Source organism: Poromitra crassiceps (genome assembly GCF_964638095.1).
Source record: "Poromitra crassiceps genome assembly, chromosome: 6".
NCBI classification, from domain to species: domain Eukaryota; kingdom Metazoa; phylum Chordata; class Actinopteri; order Beryciformes; family Melamphaidae; genus Poromitra; species Poromitra crassiceps.
In genome coordinates, this window is record NC_139627.1 from 53921978 (window position 1) to 53944278 (window position 22301).

General features: G+C 47.6%; 1 protein-coding gene across 1 annotated transcript in view; it reads left to right on the top strand.

Moving 5' to 3' along the window:
- LOC310777977 (myosin light chain kinase, smooth muscle-like) overlaps positions 1-22301 on the top strand; it is a gene marked incomplete at both ends in the record, with an annotated part of 130041 nt that overhangs the window by 47302 nt on the left and 60438 nt on the right. The window contains 5 exons of the mRNA XM_083638307.1: positions 6142-6339; positions 9286-9487; positions 13148-13192; positions 14245-14334; positions 18453-19585. Of these exons, the coding sequence (XP_083494433.1) occupies positions 6142-6339; positions 9286-9487; positions 13148-13192; positions 14245-14334; positions 18453-19585 (1668 nt within the window). The remainder of the gene's footprint in view (positions 1-6141; positions 6340-9285; positions 9488-13147; positions 13193-14244; positions 14335-18452; positions 19586-22301) is intronic.

The following is a 22301-nucleotide window of genomic DNA, read 5'->3' on the forward strand; positions in this document are numbered from 1 at the left end:
AAAATTTGGGCTTTTTTTTTTCACGTGTACGCGCGCGCGTGCACGCATGTGTGTGTGTGTATTTGCCATGTTTCCCATGCTGTCAAGCCTCTTAGCTTTCCACCCAGTGAGGAGCATTGCATTAGCACCCAGTGAGAGGACTACAGGACGGAACAGCACCTGGCACCTGAGGCGGTCCCAGGGAAAATATGACGTGTGCTCTGCTGCTGATACTCTCACCCACAAGCAGTTTTTGCCCTAAAACGCCCAAATCTCATTTTAAATTAGCATTAGGATTAGACTGTTGTGATGTCATTATTCAGTTTTAACCATCAATAATTGTTCCTTTTCTCATTATTTCATTTCTCAGAGTAAATACTGTATATTTATTTCGAGATTTTTGTCAATTATTTGTGCTGTTATGGTTATAATTAGCCTAGTTACTCACTTCTACACTATCTTAGATTGTGTTACTTATGGATGGCATGGAATTATAGTGAAAATAGATTATCCCCCCTTTTTGCTGGGGACCCCACTTTGAAAACCACTGGCTTAGGCTAGAACTGTTGCGAGAAGGTTTCAGGATTTATCTCTATGCATTAGGCTGTGATTACTATTTATATAAATCTATTTATTCACATAGATTCATGATATCTTATGGTATACAGCCTACCTGTGACATCAATGTTTTGATTCATCCTATGATGTCTCACACTCAGGTGTGCTTTCACAAGACAGGTGTTGTCCATTCAATCAGCTAACCTGTCTTTATAATGGCTGTCTTGCACTGTTTGTATGATACTTGACAAAGTCTATGGCCGAAACTGTTGTCAAATAGCGTTAAATTACACTTAATTGCATCTGGAACGAGAGTGTGTCTTCATGTGCACAGTGCTGCACTACTCATTTAGTTATCAACTTTGGAGCGTTATTTACCCCCCCTTCCCGACATCCTAGGTTGACATGCTTCATCCCAATCGATTCCTTATTTCTTCTACTTTCATATGATATAAAGATCACCACTCAAGCTTTAAAATTGAGCCCGCTGTCAGCTATCGATTTACAGGCCAAATTCAGTTAAAAAATGTGTGAATTTAAGCTTCGCGGGTTTTAGTATAAGAAATTACACGATGAAACTTCAATACGACAAAAATAGCGCTGCTCGGTGAACCATTTCCACGCCGAATTTAATAGAAGGTTCGGATAACTTGAAATCAATTGACTTACTTGAATATCCGTGCTGTCTGTAGGGGAAACGCTGCAGTCGAGACGTTGCAAATATTCCAGTTTTCTGACATTGCAAAAAGCCCGTATCGCGCAGCTCAAGTCTCCCCGCAACTCAAAACTCGTTTTGGTGGTAATCCAATTTCAACGACTGTCTGGCTTGTGAACACTTACTGATTGATAAAAAAGTAAATAAAAATAAGAGGGAAATATGATATGCTGCTACTGTCTCAGTAAATCCTTCCTGTCAGGTCAAGCAGTGGATTTCACCTCCTTGATTCAGCGTGACCACAGACCAGCCAGTGGAACAACGTTGCCGATTTTCAGACGTATTCAGCATTGGACAATACAGAATGTCAATCAATGTCAAGCAATCTATCAATCAAACAACAACCAATTAGGGTTTCACCTGGTTTCACGGGCTAAGGGAGAGCTCCCCTCCTCCTCAATCTGATTCGTTGGAAAACACATCACTCTCACTGTTTTCTGTGAATTGCAAGTCTTTTTCAACCAATCTTATTTTTTCATTAGATAAATTACCAAATAAATCAAGCCCACAAGGGCGGGTGTTTTTTAATCCCCTCCCCCATGCTGGGACCAGGGCCAGAGTGACTCGTCTGCATGGAGCTATATAATGAATGAAAAAATGAGCGTCTGCACATAAGAAAAAACACATTTGATTGATATTTTATTATAAAAAAAAATATGAAAAATGAAAAATATAAAAATAAAAATAAAAATAAAAAATATATTTTTTTAATATATATTTTTTTATATAAAATCCCCAATCTAATAGAGGAGGACCATCCTCCTATGCCTCACTGGAAAACCCTCCTCTGGTGTGTGTGTGTGTGTGTGTGTGCACGCACGTGTGTGTGCACGTGCGTGTGTGTGTGTGTGTGTGTGTGTGTGTGTGTGTGTGCGTGCGCGTGTGTGTGTGTGTGTGTGTGTGTGCGTGTGTGTGTGTGTGTGCGTGCGTGTGTGTGTGCGTGCGCGCGTGTGTGTGGCCATGTTTTGCAGTAAAGCCATTCTCTGTCAGCAGCGAGTGTGTTTAAATAGGAGTGGTCCTCTAGCAGTCAGTATGTGTGTGGTGGTTGTTGTGTCTTGTTGTGAGTTACATCATGACTTGTCTCCATATAAGCTGTGCAACAGCTGCATCACCTGCAGCATCACACACCGCTTCCTAACTGGACACCATGCGTCACCATGACAACCAGCATCACCTGCAGCATCACACACCACTTCCTAACTGGACACCATGCGTCACCATGACAACCAGCATCACCTGCAGCATCACACACCGCTTCCTAACTGGACACCATGCGTCACCATGACAACCAGCATCACCTGCAGCATCACACACTGCTTCCTAACTGGACACCATGCGTCACCATGACAACCAGCCAACATCACATTGTCCCACTTTGTTTCAAATGAAGATGTCCTAACCTGCTCCGTGCGTCTGTGGCCCGCCTCCTAACCTGCTCCGTGCGTCTGTGGCCCGCCTCCTAACCTGCTCCGTGCGTCTGTGGCCCGCCTCCTAACCTGCTCCGTGCGTCTGTGGCCCGCCTCCTAACCTGCTCCGTGCGTCTGTGGCCCGCCTCCTAACCTGCTCCGTGCGTCTGTGGCCCGCCTCCTAACCTGCTCTGTGCGTCTGTGGCCCGCCTCCTAACCTGCTCCGTGCGTCTGTGGCCCGCCTCCTAACCTGCTCCGTGCGTCTGTGGCCCGCCTCCTAACCTGCTCCGTGCGTCTGTGGCCCGCCTCCTAACCTGCTCCGTGCGTCTGTGGCCCGCCTCCTAACCTGCTCCGTGCGTCTGTGGCCCGCCTCCTAACCTGCTCCGTGCGTCTGTGGCCCGCCTCCTAACCTGCTCCGTGCGTCTGTGGCCCGCCTCCTAACCTGCTCCGTGCGTCTGTGGCCCGTGCCGCGCCCCGGGTGCTGATGGCTTGCCTGTGGATTTCTACAAGGCCTTCTGGGACATTATCGGCCAGGACTTTTACAGCGCGGTGTGTGAATGCGTTCGGGCTGGGGAGCTGCCGCTGAGCTGCCGACGTGCAGTTCTGGCTCTCCTGCCCAAGAAGGGGGACTTGTGCACGTTAAAAAACTGGAGGCCCGTGGCACTGCTCACCGCGGACTATAAGGTGGTTGCCAAATGCCTCGCGAACAGACTGAACTTGTGCATTGCGTCTGTGGTACACCAGGACCAATCGTACGGTGTCCCTGGGCGCTCGATGTCGGACAATCTGTGCTTAATAAGGGACATGCTGGATTTATCTCATCATTGCAACCTGGACTTTGGGCTTATCTCCCTAGACCAGGAGAAAGCTTTTGACAGAGTTGACCATGGGTATCTGTTTAAAGTGCTGCGGAGTTTTGGTTTTGGGCCACATTTTTGTGCAATGGTAAAAATGTTGTATAATAATGTTTCATGTCTTGTCAAGGTGGGTGGGGGCCTCAGCAGGCCGGTGCAGGTAGGTAGGGGTATTCGCCAGGGCTGCCCACTTTCAGGCCAGCTCTATACTTTGGCCATAGAGCCTCTGCTCTGTCTGTTAAGGAGAAGGCTGCAGGGAGTCTGTGCACCTCAGCTAGGGTTTAGCCTACCGGTCTGTCTCTCAGCCTATGCTGACGACCTGACCGTGCTGGTCAGGGATGGGCGGGACACTAGCGCAGTGGAGGACTGTCTCCGTATTTATCAGAGGGCTTCTTCTGCCAGGGTTAACTGGGGTAAGAGTGAGGCTCTGCAGTGTGGGCGGTGGGAGGGGGGGGTGCCTCCACCACTAACTGGGGGCCTGCAGTGGAGTCACACAGGTGTGAAACTGTTGGGGGTGTACCTGGGCTCGGAGGGGTATGTAGCACAGAACTGGGAGGGGAGGCTACAGGCTATCGATGCCAGACTTGCTAAGTGGAAGTGGTTATTGCATTTTATGTCCTACAGGGGTAGGGTGCTGGTTATCAATAACTTGGTAGCGTCCTCCCTGTGGCATAAGCTGGCTGTGCTCAATCCCCCTGGAGGCCTACTGGCTGAAATCCAGAGGAAGCTTGTGGATTTTTTCTGGTCGGGCCATCACTGGTTGAGGGCCGCTGTTCTCTACCTGCCTGTCCAGGAGGGGGGACAAGGGCTGATACATCTGGAGAGCAGAGTGGCAGCTTTTCGGCTCCAGGCGGCACAAAGACTGCTGTAGCATGCTGGTGTCTGTGTGTGCGCTGCTGCGGAAGGCTGGTGGTCTAGGTCTGGACCGCCAGTTATTCCTGATGGAGCATGACGGTCTGGACACAGCAGGGCTCTCAGGATTCTACACTTCTGTTTTGAGAGCCTGGAGACTGCTGAGGCCTACACGAGGGGGAGGTGTAGTGCCGGGGCCATGGCTGTGGGAGGAGCCCATCTTCCACAACCCTTTGCTGCCACTGGGGTCTCCATGCTCTGCCACGCTGAGACACCGCTTCACGGCCGGGGGAATAACCAAGCTGGGCCACCTGTGGTCTCCGGAGGGAGGGGGGTGGAAATACCCCCATGAGCTGGCACAGCAGGCAGGGGTGACCTCCCTGAGACTGGTAGAGGGCTTCTTGAGGGAGGTCCTGAGGAACTTGCCGGACAATGTGCGGGACTGCCTCAATGTGCCACAGGGGGACGGGACTCCAGCGTTTCCGGAACTGGAGATAGCTGCTGAGGATGGGGGTTGGCAGGATGCGGCTGGGAGGCTGCTGTGCTTCTCCACTCCGAGCCTGGGGAGGTTCAGACAGGCAGGCAGCAAGGCTCTGTATGCAGCCTGTGTTAAGGTGAAGAACCTGGGGGCCTTACAGGATGTCAGGGAGCATCAGTGGGAGAAGGTGATAGAGGACCAGAGCCCTGTAAAGTTTAGGTGGAGAGTGCTCTACAAGCTTCCTCTCCCTAAAAGGTCTGGCGATTTACAGTGGAGGGTGCTTCATGGCGCCCTGGCGACCAATAGGTTTCTAGCCCGGTTTACTCCAGGGGTCGGCAGTGAATGTCCTTTCTGTAATGCCAATGAAACTGCAGTACATGTTTTTCATGAATGCTGCCATTTGGTACATGTTTTTACTGTTTTGAATGGTTTGTGTGTGAAGCTGGGTGAGGTTTTCAGTGTCGAAGTTTTCATTTTGGGGCCTATGTATGCACTCAGAAGGAAACAGGTGTGTACTTTGATGAACTTCCTGTTTGGGCAGGCTAAGCTAGTCATTTGGCTAACACGTAGGAACAAGGTGAGAGGTGCTGGGCCCACTGATCCTGTGGCTGTGGTCAGGGGGATGATCACAGCTCACCTCAGGATTGAGTACATGTACTATGAAATGAATAATGATGTGGAGGCTTTCATCAGTGTTTGGGGGCTGAGGGGGGCAGTCTGCACTGTGGGGGAGGAGGGGCTGGTCATTTGTATTTGAGTGTGAGTAGCCGGTGTGGTTTTGTTAACCTGGCTTTCTGTGCATCTGTGGCCTGCTAACCTGCTCCGTGCGTCTGTGGCCCGCCTCCTAACCTGCGCCGTGCGTCTGTGGCCCGCCGCAACGAGGTTTTTGACAAATGCATTTATTTAATAGGAATTAGGAATTGATTGAATTGTCTTACTTAAGAACTTTTCAAATAGGGCCTGAATTACCTGAATACCCAGGCTAGTGCAGTGACCCAGGAGACATAGTAGTGGAGTTTGGGTTCGAGGGGTGGTTAGGGGGAGTGACTTGTAGATGATGAGAGGGTCGTGGTCAGGAAAGGGGTGGGGCTTGTAAAACAGGGCCATAGCTAGCGATAGTAAGGTTGTAGAGAGTCGGGGTTGGAGGGGTGGGTAGGGGGAGGGGCTGGAGGGATGTGGTTGGGTCAGGGTTAGGGTTCCGATCCCACTCAAAACATTTGCATATCATAGCAGTTTGTGTTATTGGCCATGGCTGCTCTTGTAGTTTTTCTGAAGAAGGTTTTTTGAATGTGGCTCCAGGTGTGCCTCCTCCAGAGGTGGTGTGGCTCCATGACGGACAGGAGGTGACGGAGTCGGAGGACTTCCACCTCCACAGGGAGGACAACCGCTGCACCCTCCTGATCCAGGAGGTGTTCCCCGAGGACACTGGGCTCTACACCTGCCAGGCCTGGAACCAGTACGGACAGACCAGTACAGAGGCCAGGCTCACTGTGCAGGGTACACACACACACACACACACACACACACACACACACACACACACACACACACACACACACACAGAGCACAACTGGTTACATGACATTGTAACAGTGTTGGAAATTAACGGGGGCTCTGGGCAAAGTGCCCATAAAGAAAATTGGGATGAAAAGGGGCTTTAAATGGTGTTTTTGGGCCTGGGTTGTTTTGGGCCTGGGTTGTTTTGGGCCTGGGTTGTTTTGGGCCTGGGTTGGAACCTTCTGTAGCGACTCGTAGGCTACAGGTGAAGATGATTCTGCAGCCTATGAGTAGCCAATGGAGGGCTTTTAAAGATCCACAAAAATTATTGTTATTATTTCTATCTTCTATTTTTTGTAATTTTGTTGTCTTTTCATGTGCCAACATGCAATTTCTCATTGATTGGTTACCTGTAGGCCTTCTTAATGATTTCAAATAATAAATATCCATGTGTTGACAAGTCAAATTGATTTGAGCAAAAAATAATCCGGCCCCATGAGGTCTCCTTTGAACAAATCCGGCCCACTACCGAATATCAATCTGACCCCTGCGTCCTGGGAGCTCATCTGGTAGCATGCATACCACACGCATCCCCACTTTCTCTCCCCACCTTTCCTGTCTGCCTACTGTCCTATATCAAAACAAATAAAGGCGAAATGCCCAAAAAATAATCTTTTTCTTTTTTTGGGGTCTTTTTCTTTGTCTTTTGCCATACTGCAGGTTATTAAAAAAAAAGTCAAGTACATTACATAACATGCCAGGACAATCAGTGTTGTTCAGATATGAGGATTTTTAAGGGATTGTTGTTTATGCACTTTTAGAAACAAAATATGCTTGGATAAGAGTCATTGAATATTGGTCTGTCTGCAAAATAGCAGAACCAATCAAATTGCCCTGGAAATTATACAAAAAGCCCAGAAACAAATTATTTCAGAAAGGCAAACAATGGGGGGGGGGGGTTGACCTTGTTAAAAATAAGTGAATTTACTACCCTGCACGGCCTGCAGTTTAAGTTCTTATTATGGTTATGGTTATAGTTGTAGTTTTAAGGCCCATTCACAGCTATAAAGATAACTATAAACTATAATGATATGCTGTTGCTCAAGCGTTCATATTCCCACTGAATAACCAGACACAAAATGGAGCATGATTTCTTTAACAAGGTGCTTGTATTGTACCTGCTCTCTACAGTTGAATCATTGGGTTCATGTATTTCCACAAAAGAGACAGGAGATGGCAGCTAACAATAGCCTACTTTGATGTGATATTTTGTAAGGTTATTGTGCTTTGTATGAGAGCTAATGGTGACTGTTCCCACATCTACTGTGGATCAAAGAGTAAAGTCTCCTGTAGCCCATGTTGAGAGAAACTAACATCACCGTGGCTAAACGGGTTTGAACAGGATACTGGAGATGTGTTTTTATTTCCCTGTCATAATAAAACCATGTCATAATAAAATCATAGGATAATAATAACACATTTTGTGGTCAGGTTGGCCAAGAGATTATGCTATTGTCTTTTTCCTGGTGGCCTACAGTATGACTACACACACAGTCCTACATACAGGCCTATAGTATGACTACAATATGTCATATTTCTTTTCAGCATTTTGAGGAGGGGTCAGGGCTCCACATTAAGGCTTGTCCGCTTGTTCAGGACAAGTGGAAGAGAAATGTCTCTGGCCCACCGGACAAGTTAAAAGGCCCACGCAGACTTTACTTGGCTGGTCCGCCCAGGTATATTAACGTCCACCCAAGTATATTTGGCGACCCATTTTATTTTTTATTGTGCTTTGGGAAAGATGACGGCAAATATATCAGAAGAACTGAGTGAATTGTGAAAAGTTTGTTTGATGAGTTAATTTACATTTTAAATGACTGACGGCGAGACAAATGCTACTACTATAATAATAATAATACTATAATGCCTGGCTCTCTGGTGAGGGAGAAATCCACAATCGCTACGGATTAGCCTCCTGAAAATCTGCGTAAACATCGGCGCGGCCTGGGGTCCTTCAGGCTAGAGCGAGGTGCTCGGCGCAGGTGAATGACGTGCAGCGCACAGGCCTCCTTGAGGCATCCTCCCTGCCCATGGTACGGCATGGTAGGATTGCCTTTCTCAGCAGGAGGTTCTGGTGAGACGAAGGAGGCGCCCGGCCTGGAATCACCCCACAGGGCCTTAGACCTCCATGCACCGAAGGTCTTGCAATACTGCGGTGTAGCACTAAACTCTATTGCAGAGGAGTGGGCATGATCAACCCTTCCGTGGGCAACGTTGCAGACAGAGTAGGAAGGCTGATCCGTGAGCGGCTGCTTCTGGGAGGCGGGTCGGGGTCGTAATCGGCCTCGGCTGGGTCTACTGGGCGAGGGTGTATGATGTTGTCAGACCCGAAACACCCCACGACCCCAGTCAACATCACTGATGACGCATCCCAGCGCATGCTGTAGCATGTATACTGAAACATAATAATACTACTCGGAATTATTGTAAAATTACACATTTTTACCCGGACAAGTGACATTTGTGCTTGAACAAGTGAAAGATAAATTGACTTGTCCGAAGGATAAGTGCCAATTTAGAGATGCAGGATAGCAGATAGAGGGCTGAAATGAGATGGAGGTCAAGTGTGTTTGTGTTCGTGCCAATTGGCTAAAATGTGGTGGTGGGCGGGGCCAATTGAAATGCAGAGTGAAATACAGCGTGGCACGGCAGAGGCAGAGTAGGACTGCCCCTGCCATCTTGGATTTGGTACATTTGCATATGTGGTCACAGCTATTGCGAATTGGCACTTGTTTAATAGGTATAGTTAACTTTATAATCATTGTTCTAGATGTGAATGGGCCTTTTATGGATATACCGTTATGGTTATGGTTATGTTTCTTTTTGACCATTCTAATTTTTTTGTTCTGGTTCTGGTTCTAGTTATTTTAATGGTTGTGGTTCCAGAGCCGCAGGACGGCGTCCAGCCCTGGTTCATCACCAAGCCCAAGGCGGTGATTGTTCCTCTCGGTCAGCATGTCCTGTTGTCCTGTGCTGTGGCTGGAGACCCATTCCCCCAGGTCAGCTGGAGCAGAGCCGGCCGACCTCTGGCCCCCGGAGGAGACTACGAGCTGCTGCAGAAGGAAGACGTCGCCTCACTGCTCATCAGGTCAGCAGACCGCTCTGGTCCAGTGGTGTCAAACTCAATTTCATCCCGGGCCACATCAGCATTATGGTCGTCTCGCTTGCCAGACTACGTTTTTGCGCTGTACCCACGCAGGAGAGAGTCTGGCTGCTCTTACTCTCACTCTGAGCTAGCTGTACCCACGCAGGAGAGAGTCTGGCTGCTCTTACTCTCACTCTGGGCTAGCTGTACTCACGCAGGAGAGAGTCTGGCTGCTCTTACTCTCACTCTGGGCTAGCGGCGGAAAAAGGCTCTTTTATCTTTACAACCATCCACCGAGAGTGGATGGTCTTTAAAGCGTTTGACTTTGGGTAAAGCATCGGATCGCAGGCCGCCCAGTCTGGGTCTTTAAAAAGCATATAAGCCTAAAAAAATAAATGGGTCGCGACTAAGGAAAAATGTGGGTCATGAGGCTAGACCAGTTGAGAACCATTGCTCTAGGTGGTATGGTTTCTAAGCTACAGCTAATTAAATGCAAGATCTTGCGCTTAATCGCGAATATAGCGCCCAGACCGCTGAGCTCACAGACCCAACCTGAGCACAGACTCTGTATACTGTATACAACCCAAGTTCACAGACTGACAATACAACCACAGCTCACAGACTGAAAATACAACCAGAGCTCACAGACTGACAATACAACCTGAGCTCACAGACTGAAAATACAACCTGAGCTCACAGACTGAAAATACAACCTGAGCTCACAGACTGAAAATACAACCTGAGCTCACAGACTGAAAATACAACCACAGCTCACAGACTGAAAATACAACCAGAGCTCACAGACTGAAAATACAACCTGAGCTCACAGACTGAAAATACAACCAGAGCTCACAGACTGACAATACAACCACAGCTCACAGACTGAAAATACAACCTGAGCTCACAGACTGAAAATACAACCTGAGCTCACAGACTGAAAATACAACCTGAGCTCACAGACTGAAAATACAACCTGAGCTCACAGACTGACAATACAATCTGAGCTCACAGACTGAAAATACAACCAGAGCTCACAGACTGAAAATACAACCTGAGCTCACAGACTGAAAATACAACCTGAGCTCACAGACTGAAAATACAACCTGAGCTCACAGACTGACAATACAACCACAGCTCACAGACTGACAATACAACCTGAGCTCACAGACTGACAATACAACCTGAGCTCACAGTGTCTGACAATACAACCACAGCTCACAGACTGACAATACAACCTGACCTCACAGACTGACAATACAACCTGAGCTCACAGACTGACAATACAACCTGAGCTCACAGAGTCTGACAATACAACCTGACCTCACAGACTGACAATACAACCTGACCTCACAGACTGACAATACAACCTGAGCTCACAGACTGACAATACAACCTGAGCTCACAGAGTCTGACAATACAACCTGAGCTCACAGAGTCTGACAATACAACCTGAGCTCACAGAGTCTGACAATACAACCTGACCTCACAGAGTCTGACAATACAACCTGAGCTCACAGACTGACAATACAACCTGACCTCACAGACTGACAATACAACCTGACCTCACAGACTGACAATACAACCTGACCTCACAGACTGACAATACAACCTGACCTCACAGAGTCTGACAATATAACCTGAGCTCACAGAGTCTGACAATACAACCTGAGCTCACAGAGTCTGACAATACAACCTGAGCTCACAGAGTCTGACAATACAACCTGAGCTCACAGACTGACAATACAAGCAGAGCTCACTCACAGACTCAGATTCTTCTTGCTGCGGCTCGCTGCTTACAAGGTCCAAAAAATCCTGTCATATCACTCCAATCTTAGCCTCCCTGCACTGGCTTCCTGTCCAGTTCAGGATCCATTTCAATGTCCTAGCGCCCTATCTTCGTACGGTGCTATCGTTTGTGCTGCCGTTTGCGCGCCTCTTATGCTATCTTCCCTGCGTCTTAAGCTATCGTCTGCCTCCACCGTCCAGTTTGGCGCTGAAATCTAAGTGCAGACACAGGTGTAGGCGTGGCCCAGGCGTGTCCGTGCGCCTCTTAGCCTATCATCCGCCTCCCGCGGAAGTGTCATTTTGCGCTCTGGCAAAGATACCATCGCCATGTTCTGAGCGTAAACACAGGTTTGGGCGTTGCCCGTGCCAAAATAGGCGTTCCAGCGCAATGTGTTAGAAAAAAGGGCCTTGGGGGGTCTCAATTTTAACGCCACCAAATAGCTGGTCTTAGCGCAAACAACCCCACTACGCCAGGCGTACACCTGAGCGCACACAGTATTCTCTGCTCAGTGCAGGAAATCCTCGCTTGGATACATTAAGCACAGCATGGATGTCTCTCTCTCTCTCCACACACTCTTCCCTCCTCAGAATGCCTCGTTGATTCTCAACTATAGCCTACAATGCAGAAAAAACACACCTTGATTTAAAAATGAGAATTTGTTTGTCATGGTTTTATTAGGCTACATAATTCCCGACCATACAGGTCTGTGGTGTGAGGTAACAGTAGATTGCTCCATGGGACCGCGCACAGTGGAGCCTCTACCCACCCTGTGAGCCCACATTCTCCGGGAAAACCACCTCCGGGGAAGACCCCCCTGTGCCAAAAAGTGATTTGCATGCCATCGAGAACCGTTGGTCGGATTGACTTCAAACTTTGGGAGTGTGCCCTATTGTGCAGTGCAGTGCCCTGTTTTTGTGCAATTCGGCATAGCGCCACCTACTGGCAACATAGAAAATGTGGTTTATCTCAAGAACCATTCGTCAGATCGACTTCAACTTTGGGGAGTGTGCTGAGGGGAACTCGACACAGTGCAGTGCCGAATTTTGTGTAATTCGGCAGAGCGCCACCTATTGGCCACACAAAAAGTGGTTTATCTTGAGAACGGTTCGTTCGATCGACTTCAAACTCGAGGAGTGCGCTTAGGGGGACTCAAGGAGGTGCAGGGAGCTGAATTATGTGCAAGTGTGCTGCTGGGAACCTGACATAGAGCAGTGCAGAATTTTGTGCAATTCGGCACCGCGCCACTTTACTTACTTTACTTTACTTTATTGGTATTTAGCAGACGCCTTTATCCAAAGCAACTTACATCATGATCATATACAGCACACAATAACATGAATAGATCAAATAGAAAGACAGTAGTAAAAATATGAGAAGCCAATATAAAAGGGGAGATTAAAGGTGAGAACAATTAAAGGAGCAAACATTTAAGAAACAGAAAATTCAATTAAAAAACACATGGAAAGCAGGCAGAGAGGAGGGAGGGAATTCAGGAAGAGTCAATATAAAGTCTGAAGAGATGAGTTTTAAGTTTTCTGCGGAAAATGGGGAGTGATGCGGCAGTCCTGATGTCCGGGGGAAGTTCATTCCACCATTTTGGGGCCAGGTAGGAGAAAGGTCTCGACCGAGAGACTTGTGTTGCCACCTACTGGCAACACAAAAAGTGGTTTATCTTGAGAACTCAGAACTTTGTATTCTGCTTGTTGTGTATTATCATTATGTCCTTTTTCTGTATTTTATATTTTGCTTTTAAATGACTGCGAAGCACTCTGTTCATCTGTGCTGAGAAGGGTGCTATACAAATAAAGTTTTACTTACTTCTTCTTCTTCTTCTTCTTCTTCTTCTTCTTCTTCTTCTTCTTCTTCTTCTTCTTCAGGAGAGTCAAGATGCATCATGCTGGAGACTACCTGATTAACCTGAGGTAGGGATAACGCATGCGCACGCACGCACGCACACACACAGACAGACAGACAGACAGACAGACAGACAGACAGACACACACACACACACACACGCACACACACACACACACAGACAGACACACACACACACACACACACACACACACACACACACACACACACACACACACGTGTGTGTTTACCAGGGGCACTTCATGGGATTATGCAGGAGAAATACTTTTTGTAGACATACTAAAGTTTTATGAGAATACGTTGATACAAACACTACTGTCCATATTGTTTACTATACTTACTGTCCATATGTATATTCTAACTGTACAGTAGCAGATCGTGTTATAGGTTCATGTTGTCACATAAAATACAACAGCAACATAAAACGGCACGGTGGCTCAGTGGTTAGCATTGTTGCCTCACAGCAAGAAGGTCCTGGGTTCGAACCCTGGTCCGTCCCAGGTCCTTTCTGTGTGGAGTTTGCATGTTCTCCCCGTGTTTGTGTGGGTTTTCTCCGAGTGCTCCGGTTTCCTCCCACCATCAAAGACATGTATGTTAGGGTTAATACTCCTGTCAGTGGTCCTGACCAAGGTACTGGTAAAACAACTGGAGTTGGTCCCCGGGCGCTGCACTGCGGCTGCCCACTGCTCCTAGTTCTAGGAAGGTTCCTAGTAGAGGATGGGTCAAATGCAGAGGATGAATTTCCCCAAGGGGATAAATAAACGATAACTTAACTTAACTTCATTTAAAACACTAATCCTCGATAGATCCATCTGGATGAAGTCAGGATTAAACCCCTCTTGCATCATCTATCCATCCACATCTATCAATCACTCCATCCAGCTATCCTAATTTTAGAGGGCCACTATTATTACATTAGGCTGTCTGTGTGTGTGTGTGTGTGTGTGTGTGTGTGTGTGTGTGTGTGTGTGTGTGTGTGTGTGTGTCTGTGTGTCTGTCTGTCTGTGTGTCTGTCTGTCTGTCTGTCTGTGTGTCTGTCTGTGTGTGTGTGTCTGTCTGTCTGTCTGTCTGTCTGTCTGTCTGTGTGTGTCTGTGTCAGGAACAAGGTTGGAGAGTGCAGCTGTGTGGCCAGTCTGTCCGTCACTGATGGAGGAGAGATTGAACAAACAAAAAGAGGAGGAGAGGACCGGTAAGACTGACTTCTTCTTTTAGTCGTGTCAGATATGTGAATTAATTGTGCCAAAAGCATGACCTTTGACCTTTGGCACACTGTTAGAGCATGCCCTATAAGGATGACCTTTGGCACACTGTTAGAGCATGCCCTAAGGATGATTTTTGGCTATAGGGATCTAATCTAATCCCATATTTTCAAGAATGACGAATGCAGTGGTACTATTTACAACATGCTAGCAACTACCTCAACACATATATCTGGCATTCAGGGAACTAAATCATAGTAAAACCATCAACATATTTAATATTGGCGGCGTTAGACGTGTTTTTTGAACTGTGACATGTGACAGTACAATGTTTCCACAATAAACAAGAGGTCACTCATTGAATGGTGAATACAATGTTATAGTTGGGAAAGCACAGTCCACCAGTGGAGGGCAGTACACTGAAGTGCTGCCTGCAGTACGCCTCCTGCCACTACACTCCACTGGCTGCTAAATGAGTTCATAGTCTCAATCGCTAGTTTCAAGTCTTCTTCACTACCGCATGGTGTTCATTTAGTCAATTATGGTCCCATTTAGAGTCAAATAGATGATAAAAATACTATATTTTAAGGTGTGATTGACAGGTCACCTATCCAGTATCCTATCACCTATCCATTGCGCAGCTTGCGGATCACGGACCAATAGCAGGCCGTGCTGCAGCTCTGTGGGAAAGCCATGGTCTCACGCTAGCTGTTTCTGGCTCCAAAAATAACAAACAAGATGACGATAGTCAAAATGCCAAACTCGAGGCTTCAAAATGTGGGTCCACAAACCAATGTGTGTGATGCTAGATACAAGGGCGTCGTTTTGGTCTCAAAGTTGGTAGGGTCGAGGACGGCATGAGGGGAGGCGGTGTTTTGAGGGTTTTTTTTTTTCCTTTTTTAGCCATATTTAGAGGAATATCTCATTTTAAATCAACATTAGGATTATACTGTTGTGATGTCATTATTCAGTATCTTCTCCTTTTCTCAATAACCTTCATGTCACCACCTGCTCAGCTCTCTCACAGCATGATTGAGAGAGATTAAAAGCAGCACAGAGTAGGCTATCAGGTTACACGTTTGGTGATTCCTTCATGTGCTGATGTGCGGTCGTTTGAGAGTGAAAGCGCACTCAGTACTGCACATAATAGCGTTTCATTGCGACTTTTCACGGGCTGTTCTCACCATTACCATTGTACAATAACATGCTGATCACTTGGCTGATCACTTCTGAGTATAAAAGCATCTGCCCCAGCGCGAGGTCCTCACGGTGACTCGCAAAGACTCGCGGAGCTCCACCCCACGGAGCTTGCTCGAGTATAATGAGCCCTTTAGCCGCGTTGTACTTATAAATGGCATCACAGTTCTTGCAATGAACAATGTCGTCTTTTAACTGGAAATGGTCCCACACAAAACTTCGCTCTTGTCATTTCCTCGTCTGGGCTGGGGGCTGGAGTGCTGAGCTGATCTCACCCCAGCCTGCCCAGTGAGACCACGCCCATAGCCCATTGGACTGGCACATTCAGTGGTGAAAAACAGGGGTAAATGTAACTTTGAACATAATGCAAACTAATTTCACTCAATAATGGTCGGGTCAATTCTATCCTTGCAAAATATGGGAAGACAATCTAAATGACCTATATAACTGCACTCCAAAGATAATAAGGTTGCTTAAAAGTTGGTAGGGACAATTGGACACCCTGAAATCTTGGTTGTGACATGTCACAACCAACCCTACCCAAATCGACGCGCTTGATATTAGGACTGTCAAAGTTAACGCGTTAGTTAGCTCTGTGCGCTACGTTACTTATGTGGCAATAAAATGCCACTGAATGACCAGATTGATGTAATAGTCGGCCAGTTTCGAGTCATGCTGTTTCCATGAAGCCCACCAGCTTTGATATTTGTTGGCTAGTTGTTGTATTTATAACGGTAAAATAACATTACGTTATATCGATGCGGACAACCCGCTCAGCCATTTCCGCTCTGAGAACGCCTCCTCAACTCTGATTGGCTAAACGGAGGGTGACTATCCCCATACATCCGATACGTCCATCCGGAAACAGTTCAGCCCTCTTGAACTTTTCTGTCCATCAAAACGTATTATGCAAATGTGGTGGATACATAGATTCATCAGACGGGCAGACACCACGGATCAGTGTGGCCCCGCCCCCTAAAGCTTCTCTAATCCCTCGATATCAACTAACCAATCACAGACAATATCTCTCTCTCTCTCTCTCTCTCTCTCTCTCTCTCTCTCCGTGTCTTTCTGTCTCTCCCTCCCTGCTGGACACAACATTATTTATTATTAGTGTGTGTGTGTGTGTGTGTGTGTGTGTGTGTGTGTGTGTGTGTGTGTGTGTGTGTGTGTGTGTGTGTGTGTGTGTGTGTGTGTGTGTGTGTGTGTGTGTGTGTGTGTGTGTGTGTGTGTGTGTGCGCGTGCGTGCGTGCGCGCGTGCACGAGCGTGTGTGCATGTGTGAGGCTGGGATTAGTTGAAGGGAGAAAGACAAATATTTTCCAAGATTTTGATGAGATGGAAAATATGTAATCAATTTCAGTGAAAAGAATAACAACTTTCATTTTCAAAATGTAATAATAGCATTAAGCATAATCACATTTAAAGGGAACAAGTGAATAACCTACTAAGGAGATTTGAATGGAAGAAAAGGGAAAATTTAAAGAGAATTTAAGGAAGAATTGAGGGAGAGTTAAAAAGGGGAAATTAATGATTGGACTTGGACAGATGAAGGATTTAGAAATAAGAAATGACAAACAATTAAGAAAGGGAGGAAAGAGCATGAATGAGAGGAGATAAGATTATTAGTAATCTTAGATAAGATTACTTTTCTTGTGTGAGTGAGCGTCACCAGTATTCTACGAGAGGCAGTTCTACTGATTTCATCCCTATCAGATTTAGGACCCTGATGGGGAGGAACTCGTTCAAATATAATGCAGCGACTCAATGGAACATGTTACCTTCGTGCTTGAAACTGAGTGAGTCTATCTGCACTTTTAAAAAAGGCTTAAAAAAATGGTTACAAACATCCGCACTTTAAACCGTTTTATTCTGTCTTTTTTAGTTCTTGAATTGGTTATTTATTTATGGTACAGCTGGTCTTTTATTTTATTGATTGATATGTTTAGTTCTAGTTTTTATTTTTTATTTTGATAAATTATAAACTGAGTTAGTAATTTATCTTTTAATGGAGTTGTATTAGTTTTAAATTATGCTCCCACTTGCACTTCTTTGTTACACGTATTTACGTTGTCTGTCTTGTCTCCATGGGGACCACAATGGAAATAAGCCTTTGGGCTTTATTGTGTTTTTATCCTCGGTGATATGTTGTCTTATGTCCTGTTTTTATCACCAAATAAAGTCAATCAATCAATCAATCAATAAAGAGACTGAATTACAATGTGCCTCAAACCAAATCATTCATTGTCCAGATATGAACTGCCTTTTTTTTTCTTTTTTTTTTGTAACTTTTGGCAATATTGAACTGAATGGAAATAATGTAATAATGTAAATTAACTGAAATAACTGTGAATAAAATAAGTGACTAAAATGAGTGGGAGCAAAGTAAATAATGTAACTGAAATGACAGAGAATAAAGTAACAGAAGTGACCGGGAATCAAGTAAATAAAGTAACTGGGAATCAACCATCTCATAGGAAGCAGTACGTCCTTAGAGTGCTGTTCCAGTCTGATTCCACCCTGTTCTGTTTAGATCTGTCAGTGTGTGTGTGTGTGTGTGTGTGTGTGTGTGTGTGTGTGTGTGTGTGTGTGTGTGTGTGTGTTTGGGGAAGGAGGGGGGGGGGGGGGGTCAGTCCATTCTGGGTGCATGCCCTAATAAGGACAATAGAGTCATCCGTGATGTAACGTGTACATGTAGAGTTGTGGTTCTCCTCTCCTCCCCCTCCTCACCCTCCTCACCCTCTCTCCCTCTCTCTCTCTGTCTGTCTCCCCCCCTCTCCTCCCTCATTCCCCAGCTGTACAGGGGCAGGCTCTCTGCTCTGATCCAGGGGGCTTTTAAACCAGCTCTGTTCATTCTCTCCCTCTCTCTATCCATCTCTCTCTCTCTCTCTCTCTCTCTGTTCATTCCCCCAGCCCGAGAGGAAGAGGAGGCGGGGCATCGGAGGCCGGTGGGGCTGTGGTGCTGAGACGAGGCTCCAGAGCAGAGCGTGGTGGTGTGGGGGAAAGACACAGCGTGACTCGGGGGTGGCAGCAGGCCTCCATAGAGGAGACATCAAACCACTCCCGCCTCCACCTCCAGCCGGAGCTCCCAGAGCAGGAGAAGAAGAAGAAGAAGAAGAAGAAGGAGGACTCCAACTCGGACCCTGACCCTTGGGCTCCTCGCGGCCTCCTCCGACGCTGTGCGGAGACCAGGGAGCGCGGCGAAGAGGAGCTGCGGCAGCGAGAGGCACAGCAGCTCGACTTCCGCTCCCTGCTGGGCCGCCGGGCCGCTACAGCTCCCCCGCAGAGAGACACCCCGCAGAGAGACACCCCGGACAGAGACACCCCGCAGAGAGACACCCCAGAGAGAGACACCCCGCAGAGAGACCCTCGGGAGAGAGACACCCCGGAGAGAGACCCCCCGCAGAGAGACCCTCGGGACAGAGACACCCCGCAGAGAGACACCCCGCAGAGAGACACCCCGGCAGAGGACCAGAGGGAGGCCGGCCCTGCCGCCAGCACCCGGGGGCACCAGATGGATTTTAAGGCCAACCTGAAGGGCGTCAAAGTTAAGCCGCTGCCCGAGGACGACCGCCCCGCCAAGTCCCAGCAGGTGGACTTCCGCGCTGTCTTGGGGAAGAAGGGCGGCGGCGCCAACAGCAGCAAGCCCGCCGAGGCGCCCGTCAAGAACGCTGCCGCCGCCAACGCCGCCGCCAACGCCACCGACTTCAGATCTGTCCTGGCCAACAAGAAGAAACAGGCCACGCCCACTCCTGAGAAGAACGGAGAGAGTGGGGCTGCAAAGAGCAGCGAGATGCACGGCAAGGTGGCCATGAACAACTGTGTGGGCGGAGCTACTGAGAAGAAGGCGGGGGCAGGAGGGGGAGGGGGAGGGGGGGGCAGGAAGGAGCTGCAGTTTGGGGAGAAGCTGAGCGATGTGACGGTGCTGGACGGACAGCCGCTCCGCCTGCAGTGCCGACTGGCGACCTCTGACCCCTGTGACGTCACCTGGACCCTGGACGACAAGACCATCAAAGCCTCCAAGTTCATCGTCCTCGCCAACGAAGGTCAGAAAACACACATGCACACACACATGCACGCACACACACACGCACACACACACGCACGCACACACGCACGCGCACACACCCACACATAGACACACACGCTCGCATACACGCGCACACACACCCACACACACACATGCACATGCACACACACACACACACACACACACACACCCACACACACACACAGAATCCGACACAGTTTACACATGTGGAAGGATAAAGTCTAAACATTTGCAGGATATTTTGCACGTTGGAATGATAAAGTTTACTCACACTGAATTCCTCAACAGTTGCTTATATTGAGTATTATTAAATATCTGCTGTTTCAAAGTCTGCGTCTCGGCACGGTGGCTCAGTGGTTAGCACTGTTGCCTCACAGCAAGAAGGTCGTGGGTTCAAATCTCCACCCGGTCCTTTCTGTGTGGAGTTTGCATGTTCTCCCCGTGTTTGCCTGGGTTTTGTCCTACAGTCTAAAGGCGTTTGTGTAGTATTGCCATGTATATAAGTACAATGTGTAGGATGTCCCCATGTTGTGTGTCGGTGTAGTCTGATGTGACTGTGATGATGCTGTGGAAAGGCATTTGACACAGGCGTGTGTGCTAAGGGGCTATAAACTGAACTGAACATGTGTACATTAACTACATTATTAATATCCACCTTGTTACAACATATCTTTCCACTTCACAAGCACTCCCGTTATTTACGAACCGTTAAGTGTTGAATTATTAAACAGTAAAAGTAAATGTGCTTCTGAAACACTGTAGAGCCACAACCAACTAAACAGACCCACTGTTTGTTCTGCTTAGGATTTACATCCTATTCTTAGCCAGCAGATCTGTTTCACATTGAAACAATAGAGAGAGAGAGGGGGGCGGGAGACAGGGGAGGGAGATAAACAGGGGGAGGGGGGGAGGGGGGGGACAGGGGGAGAGAGGGAGAGAGAGAGGGGGAGAGAAAGAGGGAGAGAGAGGAGGGAGAGAGAGAGAGGAGAGAGAGAGGAGGGAGAGAGAGAGGGAGAGAGAGGGGAAGAGCAAGAGAGAGAGAGAGGAGGGAGCGAGAGAGAGGGGGGAGAGAGACAGGAGGAGAGAGAGAGAGAGAGAGAGAGAGGGGATGAGAGAGAGAGAGAGAGAGAGAGAGAGAGGATGAGAGAGAGAGAGAGGGGAGAGAGGAGGGAGACAAAGAGAGAGAGAGAGGGGAGGGAGAGAGGAGAGAGAGGGGAGAGAGAGAGAGGGGAGAGAGGAGGGAGAGAAAGAGAGAGAGAGAGAGAGAGAGGATGAGAGAGAGAGAGAGAGAGAGAGGAGAGAGAGGGGAGGGAGAGAGAGAGGGAGAGAGAGGGGAAGAGCAAGAGAGAGAGAGAGGAGGGAGAGAGAGAGAGGAGGGAGCGAGAGAGAGGGGGGAGAGAGACAGGAGGAGAGAGAGAGAGAGAGAGAGGATGAGAGAGAGAGAGGGGAGAGAGACAGGAGGAGAGAGAGAGAGAGGATGAATGAGAGAGAGGGGAGAGAGGAGGGAGACAAAGAGAGAGAGAGAGGAGAGAGAGGGGAGAGAGAGAGAGGGGAGAGAGGAGGGAGAGAAAGAGAGAGAGAGAGAGAGAGAGAGGATGAGAGAGAGAGAGAGAGAGAGGAGAGAGAGGGGAGGGAGGGAGGAGAGAGAGGGGAGAGAGGAGGGAGAGAAAGAGAGAGAGAGAGGGGAGGGAGAGAGGAGGGAGAGAGAGAGAGAGAGAGGAGGAGAGAGAATAGGGTCAATATAGATCAATAAGGCTCAACTAATTCTTAACTGTCCTGACCGCGCTCCACGACCTCCTTCCCTCTGGCCAACAGCAAGGACACAGCCTGCAGAGCTGTCTGTATCCCTGTTGGCATGGCAACAGGCTTCATCTGTTAGCCTAACTTAACTTTAGACTTTGGACTTTAGACTTGCACACCCTTAGTTTCAAGTTTATTGTTATATACTTGAAAACAACGCAAACGCGACATCATTACCAATGCCGTGCCAACTCAACTTGACATAATTCAACCCTCAAAGTGAAGCAAGTCAAATAGTAATAGGGGTGCACCGATCACGTTTTTTGCCACCGATCACCGATTGCCGATCACCTATGAGAAATATCTGCCCAACCGATCATCGACCGATCACCGATTACCGATTACCGATCACCGATATATATATATATATATATATTTATTTATTTATTTTGTAAGCAGCTATAGCAGTCTATTATAGAACAGTGCCCATTTTACATATAGGCCTACATTTCATGCATCAAATTGAAAGTGCAGCACATTTTCTTTTTTTCTACATCAATATTTTATACTGTGTAGGCTAAAGGAAACCGCCAACATGATTTTTTGTGTGTGAGATAATTGGAGCACAAGACTGTGTTGAACTAAATGGCTAGTAGTCCAGTTCCCTCAGTTCAGTTTATAAAAGAACAAAAATCGTTCCACTTCGGGATGTCCATGTTACCAGTTCAATGCAGTTCAGTTCACTCAACAAAAATACTCCATTTTCCGGGATTTCCCTGTTACACAAGAAAATAACTTTGACCCAAGTAAACTATTTTATCGATTAAGCTAAAGCGGCTAACGCTAACCGGAGCTATTAACGTTAGGAGGATACACGCAAATATGGATGAAACACGGACTTACCAGCATGCAAATGCCTCAGTAGGCGGGAGGACTGGAGGTAACTTCTCTCTGCTGAGTCTGCTCTAATC